A 10157-nucleotide genomic window follows, 5' to 3' on the forward strand; every position below is an offset into this window, starting at 1 on the left:
ATGACTGACATTGACACGATGTAAAAGCTCTATGAACTAACAGGCAGTCTGATCCGTTTAGGGTAATGTAGTCACTTTAAAGCTGTATGGGAAAACTATACCCAATACAATTTTTAAAAACTGCAGAAGCAGCCAAAGACTTACAGATAGGTGAGTGAGAAAAAATATCCCAAAGCTTATCATGATCAATTTCCATATTGAACGACTAAGAAATTAATCATAAAAAAGACTCTTGGTCTGAATCCCAAAATATTTATAACAAACGTTTACCTCATCCAGTTCACAGAGTGAGGATCAATTTGCAGATGGGGAAATATTGGAAACCAAGATTAGCTTGGCAAGTACGGTCCAACCAGAACTGGATAAATTTGCTTCCACTTGCAGTTGCTATCACTTGGAAAACAGTACAAAAATGTAAACAAGTTTCCTATATCGGAACTCAATTTCTGGAGCAAACAGATCAAACTTAGACATTCAAAGATGTCTAAGCTCTTCACACTACATAAATACTAGGCAATGACCATCTCCAACCAGACAGCATCCAGCTATTGTCCCTTGATATTCAATGCTGTTACCATTGCTATAACCTCCACAATCAACATCCTGGGGTTTACCATTGACCAGAGTAACCCACCTTTTCAATTCTCTACTCCCACTTTACCAATACTTTCCGAGCAATATTATACCTCCATTTCTCAAACAAACCTCAATCCATTACCAGATGCGGATTTCTCATGATGTGGCCTAGAGGCATTACTGCTGACTTCCACATTGGAGTTTATAGTGCAATCACGAATTTCCAACAGGCAAATACCAATGTCCTACTTTTAGAGCAAATCTAGGAGGGACAGATCAGGGAACTGGTCATTATGCAATGGACGTAATGTATAAAAAAAATTCACCGGGGGGAAAGATAGATACATGAATGATCTCTAGTGGCAATGGGGATGGGTGTACTGCATCACAGTTGCAGAATGTGGGCTCCTTTCCATCTCCACAACTCCAGTTACTAGTCTCTGGGAAGATTCATGCATTTCATTGTTGGAGGCACCTCTGGCAAAAAATATGTGGCTAGCTGCTCTTAAACACTGCTCAGCAGCTAATTACAAAATAGTTGTGGCAAACATCGAGGTCCACCCTCTCTCTCCGAACCAGTAATGGTGCAAAGGATTCAAACACAATGTATGGAAAGATGAACAAATTAAAAGAAACAAAGCATGCATTGTGCAATCTGCGGTTACTGCTAGATAAATACTTTACAATGCTGTCATTCGTTACATCCCATCAGATAGATATTGATTAACTCCACTGGGTTTATAACAAAGGTACTTCTACTGTCATCTGGGGAAAGAAAACATCATTATCTTACCAGGTAATTCTACAGAAAAAGAGTTAAAAGCATACTTACAGTATTATGAATGCATAAACTTGTGAAATGTACAATGACAAAGAAAAAGGAAAAAAGCCCATTCAAAAATGGAGTTGAAAGCATTGTATACTAATACCACTACATTCTGGTAAGTCCATATTACTATGAGGCAATACAATTGCTCAGTATATAGCAATAGCATTTAATTGCAGACAAGAGAGATATAGAAGCTCACTAGGTAAATTGATTCTCTCCTAATTTTGTAGTTTTGCAGTTTACCATTTTAAGCTCAGATGGTAAAGGGTGTGAGTGGGATTTAAGTATATAATTAGGTAAGTAAGGAGAAAAGACAAAAAGAAGTTAGACAACTACACAGCATCTACACATAGGACTACAATTAGTGGCAGAGAAGCAGAAAATTCATGCATTCTAGCACTGTGAAAGGAAAGACAGTATTAGGTGCTGACTAGCGCACATTTTTCAAACAATCAGAAAGACAGAAGCTACAGTCAGTGGTAATACGACCAATACTAGAGATTTCAGACAAGTATCTTGCCCTGCATAGATTCACCATTTATTTTTTTAAATTGACAGTTTCAATGGAGAAAAGGAGCCTCTTCAAGAACTTACAAGGAAGCAGTTACCAATCTTCTGCGGCCAAGGTAAATGCAAAAAGGTCACTATCCCCAGGAGATGATTAATATAGCACAGGCCGCCTCATTTAAAAACAAACAAGATTCTGCAGATTGCAGGCAAATTAACCATTTAAATGTTCCACAACAAACTCTAACCTCCAAGATTCATTAATATTGCTGCAACAAATTGGTCAAGTCATCTATTGGGGGGACTTAATTTTCTGTTTAAACATGGAGAGACACGGTATGCTCAAAAATAGATGCAGAGAGACTTAAAGGCTCCAACAGTTCCTACTCTGCAAAAGCTACTTAGAACTACAGGCTTTTATTACATCAAACACTGATTCAGAGAGGGTTTTCAAAATGGTTTTTACTGCATCTCTAAAAGCAATAATCAAGAGATTTAATACATGGTGGAAATAATCCAAAGAAGAAAAATAAGCTGGTTCGGTTTTCAATTGCACTTTTTGTTAATAAAGATTATTAATCGTGAAGAAAAATGTTTGGAAATAGGCCTTATAAGCCAGCACATGTAATATAGAAAAAGCGGAGCAGCCTCTTTCAGTAACCTGACCGGAGCTGTGGGCTGGTGAGCATTTTTCTTTTATGCGAGAACAAACTTTTGATGACAGTGGATGACAAAACAAAAGTGTAAAATGGCTATCTGTAAATTACATACACTTTCTGAACAGAGATCTATAACATGGTGGCTCAGTGGTTAACACTGCTGCCTCACAGCTCCAGGGACCCGGGTTCGATTCCACCCTCGGGCAACTGTCTGTGCCGAATTTGCACATTCTCCCTGTGTCTGCGTGGGTTTCCTCCGGGTGCTCCGGTTTCCTCCCACAGTCCAAAGATGTACAGGTTAGGTGGATTGGCAACGCTAAATTGCCTGTAGTGTTCAGGGATGTGTAGATTAGGGAGATGGGTCTGGGTGGGATGCTCTGAGGATTGGTGTGGACTTGTTGGGCCAAAGGGCCCGTTTCCACACTGTAGGGATTCTGTGATCTATGATTCTATGATCTATTGGCTCATTTGTGTCGCTGAAAAGCAGAAATTCTTTCTGTTACAGTGCAAAGCATCACAGTATACATGTTTTGGATGGATAACTTAAAACAAAGTTAATATTTGCTTACTACAGACCTACTGCAAGTCTATAGTGTCAAATAAACGAACAATATTCAAACATAAGAATTAGGTAACACTTGTTGCAAATTAAGACTTGCCATAAACGGTCACAACTCAAATTTATTAGTTTGGAATCAATTTAGAACAGTATTTTGATTATGCACAAAATGATTCAGCAATGTACACATATCAAAAATGAAACACGTCAGCAATACATTGATTAATAGAAAAGTTTTTATACTGACAGACCTCATCTGAAACTTCCCTACAAACAAATAGCCTATCCTATTCTGAGATATTCCCTTACAAGCATCGCAAGTGAAATAATAAATGGGACAAAAATAATCTTAAAGCGAGACTCCCATTCACTCAATGGTTAAATACATTAATATGGTACAGGATTTCACCCAATTGCATAGTTAGCTAGTTTCTACCAGCACACCCACAAGAATGATCATAAATAGCTCTGGAAAGAGAAGGAGCCAAAATTCTCAAACTGTTCATTGACCCCTGCACATGTGCACAGATGAAGACAGGATCCCTATCACTGAACAACTTTTAGTCTAGGCAGGTTAGGCTCGCTCAGACATGGCCCACAATGGATACCATCCCATGCAGATCTATATTTCAACATGGGTCATTAAATCTCAGGAGAGAGGCATTGCAAGGGAATAGAAATGAGAAATAGATTGGAATTACAATTTAAACAACGTTCTTATTTTAGTCAATGTGTTTCTGGTAGCAAAATTGATCCCTCAGATGAAACAAAAATACATGCAAAATTGAAGACACAAATGCAGCAACATGCACAGTTACAAAAATATAAAGATAGAGAAGAAGATAGTTAATTTACATCCCACTTACAATTAAACACTGCATGCAAAATTACAAAATAGTGAGATAAATCAGCTAACCCAGTGATGCAAGTTTCAAAATGTCTTTGGACCAAGGGTGAACAGCCAGAGACAAGCCTAAAGCCATTGAAAATAACTTTAATATGGCAAGACATTGTAAAATACTGAACTACCAATGCAAAGTCTTGTAAATTTTTTTTAAAATCTGTAATAAAAATGCATGATTTGTAATGCACCAAAGATAAGTTAGTTTGAAGGAAATTTCAGATTTTGCATGGAGAATGTAAGCACAGCAGTAATCCATAAATAGTCATTAAGAGGCATCAAGAGTACGCATTTTACTTATATTAACTCTTACACAAAATGTATTTCCCTTGTTCTTCTATCTAATTTGCCCCTTCAGACCTTTGCCTCACTTTCAGTGGCCTGATGTACTCCGTTAAAATTCCATCATTTAGTCGCTGTGCACATCTTCCCTTCCTCTCAGGATCTCTGTCTGACGTTTAGCATTTCTCAGTTTATTCTCCCACTTATAACTTTCATCTTTATGGTGGAGGGAAGAACAAAGTCCTAAACTACAACCCTCAATATTTTTCACTTCCCATTTTAATTACAACTGTTCAATACACAAAAGGTTATTACATCTTTTTGCAGTCAGTGCTTCCAAGTCTTGAAATCATGGAATAATTAATATTAATAATCATGTGTCCTCTCCTATATTTGTGTTGCTAAACTCCCTGGTTTATGTAAACATTGGATTCATAGATTTATCTCTCAGAAGGCAATGATTCTGTTATTACGATGATGGAGCTTGTTTTAGGAGAATATAGTGAGAACAGTGGTGGGAAGGAGAAAGTAAATTTTCTTCAGCCAAAATGTGTGAAAAACTGAAACACAGAGCATTTCTTAAAATGGTGAGAGATTGGGGAGTATCAATGTGCAAAGGGACCTTTGTGTCTTTGATCATAAGTCACTGACAACAAAAACACAGGTGCAGCAAGCAATTAGGAAGGTCAATGGAAAACAAATGCTAGCTTTCATTGCCAGAGCATGAGCGCACAGCAGCAAAGACATCTTGCTGTAACTGTACAGAGCCTTAATGAAACTACACCTGGTGGACTATGCACAGACTTTGTCTCCTTACCCCAGAAGGATATACTTTCCACTGAGGCAGTACAATGATGGTTCACCAGACCAATCCCTGATCCCTGGAATAGTGGGACTGTTACTTGAAGAGGGATTGAGGAGACTGGGCATGTATTGAAATGAGTGATGAACTTGATGAAACCCGCAAAATTCTTGCAGAACTCCAGGAGGAAGATGCAGGACAGATGTTTCTACTGTCTAGGGAGGATTTGATCTTTAGAACCAAATGGAAGAGAGAGTCTCAGAATGAAAGGTTGTCCTACATGGTCTGAAAATAAGAGGAATTTCTTCATTCAGGTATGGAATCTTCAGAAATCTTTTCGCAAAGGTCTGCAGAGCCATGCATTCAAGATAGAAATCAATAGATCTCTAGATATTAAAGAGATCAGAAATCAAGGGTACAGGAAAGTGGCAATGAGGTAGAAGATTAATCATGACCAAGTTGAAATGCACAGCAGGTTTAAGGGGATGAAAGGTCTACCCTTACTCCTGTTTCCTGTGTCCACAAGAGACCAAGTTCATGGGGCTGGAGGATTCTTCTTCTTTTGGCCAAAGAGAAGAAACCCCAGAATATTCATCACGAATGTCCATGATTGGAAAGGCAAGCATGTTAGCACAAAAGGCATGACAACAAAAGTTTGGCCCAGAGGAACAGCAGGGTTTAAAGATTTTTTTTTGAGTGGTGGTGGTTGCTTGCATCAGGGTGGTGGGGAGGGGTGGTTGCTGGCGGTGGTGGCTAGCCTTCTTGTTGCTATCCTACCTGCACGATTCAGTCAGGGGCAGAGAAAGTAGAGGACAGCCTTCCTACTCAAAGGCCGATGGAGGTCCTCAAGCAGCCCAATTACTTCCCATCCCCATTGGCATACTCCACATTGTTGGACCTCACTGAGCTCATGGTGGGATCTGCTGCTGGAATTAAAGAGTTGATCATCCACCAACCATCTGGTAGCCTTAGGCTTTCGGATCTCCATCCTTAAAGGAACCAGAGCCCTGATGCCAGGCGGTTACTTCCCCAGTCAGTACAGAATCACAGCCATGTTCCTGGAAAAGATCATGGGAAGGTTACACCAGATTTCCAGACTGCCATCAGGGCTTCACCACTGATATTAATCGCAGCCTATGAACTGTATCACAGTGCCATTTTTCACCAGCTAAGGGATGGCAGGAGGAGATAATCTGAGTCATTTTCCTGCCCATGCCTCAACAGAACCCTTGAAATTCAGAGGATCCAAAGTTCTAGGGCCATTCCTACCAAACAAACAGCCTTGTCTCGGATTTTGGTAGCTACATCCTGGTTGTGGGACAGTGAGTGACACAGTGACTCAGTGGTTAGCACTGCTGCGACACTGCGCCAGGGACCCGGGTTCGATTCCAGCCTGGGGTGACTGCTTGTGTGGGGTTTGCACATTCTCCCTGTGACTGCATGCATTTCTACCAGGTGCTCCAGTTTCCTCCCACAGTCCAAAGATGTGCAGGTTAGGTGGATTGGCCGTGCTAAATTGCCTCAGTGTCCAGAGATGTCAGGCTAGGTGGGTTAGCCACGGGAAATGCAGGGTTGTGGGGACTGGCTGGGGGTCTGGGTCTGGGTGGGTGCTCTTCAGAGGGTCAGTGTAAACTTGATGGGCCAAATGGCCTCTTCCTGCACTGTAGGGATGCTATAATTCTATCCAATCCTAAGCCTTGCAAACTTGGGTTGGAGAAGTCTGGGACGTCGGCTGAATATGTAGGACTGTACCAGGTCTCCATTTGATTACATTGTAGCACAGCTATACCAGTAGGTGTTTTCAAGCTCAGCTGGGCTGGACATATGTCTTTGTCATGCCTGAATCTGGGTCTTCAAACTGAAACACGGGGTAATCTCATTCAGAAACTACACATCAACACCACAATATAATAAAACAAAGCACTGTGGATACCGAAGATCTGAAATATAAGCAGAAATTGCTGGAGCAACTCAGCAGGTCTGGCAGCATTTGTGAAGAGCAATCAGGGTTAACGTTTCAGGTCCAGTGACCCTTCCTCAAGCCTGTTGTTGTTTCCCCTTTGTCTGCTAAGAGGTCAGCCACCTTGAAACATTCACTTGTGTCTCTCCCCACAGATTCTGCCTGGCCTGCTGACCATTTCCTACATTCCTAAAGGAGAATCAATTCCTGCCAGATGCACAGGAAAAATTTTTATGAGAATATTGCCTGTTAATACTGTGGAATACCACTGTCAGACAGGAAAAGCCATTAAAAATATTAATGAAAAGACAGAACAATTGCATTTATGCAGCACGTTTTACAAGTACCAGATGTCCCAAAGTGCTTTCCAGCCAATTAATTACTTTTGAAGCTTGGTCACTGCTGTAATGTAGTAAAAGGTGCAGCCAATTTGTGCAAATACCTACAAAACAGCAATGTGGTAACAACTATATAAATGTGTTACTTTCTGTGATGATGACTGAAGAATAAACGTCAGTCCGGATGTTGGTGACAACTCTCAAAATGCCACAAAGGGAGGCCTTGGTTTAAAAAGCCTCATCTGAAAAGATAGAACCTTCAACAGTGCATTGCATGCCCCCAGTACTGTGCTGGAGGTCAGGCCAGGCCAGGCCAAAAAGGTTTGATGCTGAAGATCTGAAGTGGGCCTTGAAACTTGTGAAATCAATGGGGAGAGCACTACCCAGTGCACCACAAATCCCTGACCTAGACGGTCCTCACTTCACATCAGTGAAAGCATTCCTGAAAGTCGTGGCTCTCAGTGAAAAGATTTTGAGTGAAGCGCTTAGGCTAAGGCCCTTACTCAGCAGAAGGTACCCTGTAAGTTGAAATGTAGTCCCTGAGTTTAAGATTTAACTGTAGGAATTTAGTCACTCAAATAACTAAAATTAAAAAAAAAAACACCCTGCTTGAGAGATAAATGTAATACTTAACTTGCAGTACATTCTGCAGAGGACTTTCCAACTGTTCAGCCAAAGATGGCGCTATCTGGGGTGTGCATGAGGGGGTCCTGCAGTCATCAGACTGCAAACCTTTGGCTGGGGTTGTCACTTGTTCCTGCTGTACTGTGGTGTGTTTCCAGGAATATGCAGCACCCCCTTTTTACTGGCTGACTGGCTGGCTAGGGTGGGTTTACAGCAGGTCTGCCAAGCTATGTGGTATTGGCATGCCACAGGTTGAGTTTGGAAGTGAGTGGCACCCTGCAGTAGGTTCTCATGCAGAGATTTATCCGGTGTCTTCAAGGTGGTGATGTTGATAGTCAGGTGGCAGCTCCATAAGGTAGTATGGAATGTAGTGGGTGGAGAGATTCCTACTGCACATCACGGGCAGTGGTGCAACACCAGGAGAGGCCACAAGTGGGAGCTCCTTGAGATCACGCCAAGTTGGCACCAATCAGTTCAAACACTTACATTATAAACAATCTCAATGCTCAGTAAGATTTCCTGTTCTAATAACTTACCAATGTTAAAGGGAAACAATGCTAAAATGGGGCAACTTTAAAATGCAGAGTACCTGTATATTACCAATAAGCGATGGCAAATGGCTTTCCAGTTCACTGGTTAATGATAATGTAAAAAATCTGACCGACTTTTGCCGCTAAATGTTTTGTCAAATGTTTGAAACTAAAAATTTTCAATTAAATAACTCAATTGTTAGCCCAGGGGAGAAAACAGAAATGCACAAGGGGAACCAATAAATTGTCTAAACCATCTCAATCACATATGGGGGCATATGATATTTTTTCACAATGGCCATAAGTTGGCTTTTGACTTTCCTATAAGTAATTTCATTACCTGTGAAATGCTTTGGCATGCTTGGGATATCTGGTAGAAAATGGAAGTTCTTTCTTTACAGCAAACCAGAATGTAAAGTACAGAGTTAACGTAAAGAAAATTCAATTTCCATGATGGTAATTTTTAGTAAGTCACTAGCATAATTCAGCAAGTACTTAAACTCAATTCAATGATTGGCCACAACATTAATTCAACTGCTTTAACTGGTTATTGCTGGCTAAAGCACAGGTCTGTCGCTGTTCACCCTTGGTCCTTTCTTGCCCACAAATACTGCTATTGTCTAACATGGCACTCACCAGTACATAGTAGTAAGCATATAGTGCTGTAGAATGGTGGATAATAAAATATATGTCTCCAATTGCTTCCCAATACCATAACATGAGTAGGAAATCTAGAAAAGCAACACAAAACCAAAAATTAGAAGAGATTAGTTGTACTCTGGAGATTTATTCAGTTGCTTAAAGTTACAGCAGCTATCAAAACAATGATCTCAGCTGTTTGCTGCAAACAGTTGACCACAAAAAGATTATAAGATGTAGGAGCAGAAGTTGACCTATCAAGTCCGCTCTGCCATTCAATGAAATTAAGGCTGATTAGATAAACCTGAACTCCACTTTCCTGCCTTCCCCCACCACCCTCCCTTCCTAGTGAAAAATCTATCCATCTCAGCCCTGAATTACAATCAACTGTTCTAAGGTCTCAATTATTTAATATCTAAATTTATGCGTAAGAGAATAGGGGTATAATGAATCCAAATTTGCTGAGAACACAAAAATAGGTGGGATGGCATGTTGTGATAAGGACATAAGGAGTCTGTAAGGAGAAATAGAGTGAGTGAATGGGCAAAAACTTAGCAGATGGAGTTTAATGTAGGCAAGTGAGAGGTCATGCAACTTGGTAGGACGAATCAAAAGAGATTATTCTTATTTAAGTGGAGAGAGACTCCCCAAAAAAAAAAAGCAGCAGAGTGACTTGGATGTTAATATAACAAAGAACTGCAGATGCTAAAAATCCAAAACAAAAACATATTTCTGGAGAAACATAGCAGGTCGAGCAGTATTGTGGAGAGAAAACAGAGTTAACGTTCTGAGTCTGGTGACCCTTCTTCACAACTGGGTTCGGAAATGTTCTTGTATGTGAAACACAAAAAAAAAGCTAGCTTGCAGGTGAAACAAGGAAGAAGGCAAATTAAATTTTAGCCTTAGTGTTAGGGGGCTGGAGTTTAAAAATAATGGTAGGGGGTCTTGGTG

General features: G+C 40.5%; 1 protein-coding gene across 1 annotated transcript in view; it reads right to left on the minus strand.

Annotated features, from left to right (window-relative positions):
* tlcd4a (TLC domain containing 4a) overlaps positions 1-10157 on the minus strand; it is a 44302-nt gene that overhangs the window by 21500 nt on the left and 12645 nt on the right. Inside the window, 1 exon segment of the mRNA XM_048601787.1 lies at positions 9204-9340. Within this exon segment, the coding sequence (XP_048457744.1) occupies positions 9204-9340 (137 nt within the window).

Source organism: Rhincodon typus, chromosome 10 (assembly GCF_021869965.1).
Source record: "Rhincodon typus isolate 14 chromosome 10, sRhiTyp1.1, whole genome shotgun sequence".
Classification (NCBI taxonomy): Eukaryota; Metazoa; Chordata; class Chondrichthyes; order Orectolobiformes; family Rhincodontidae; genus Rhincodon; species Rhincodon typus.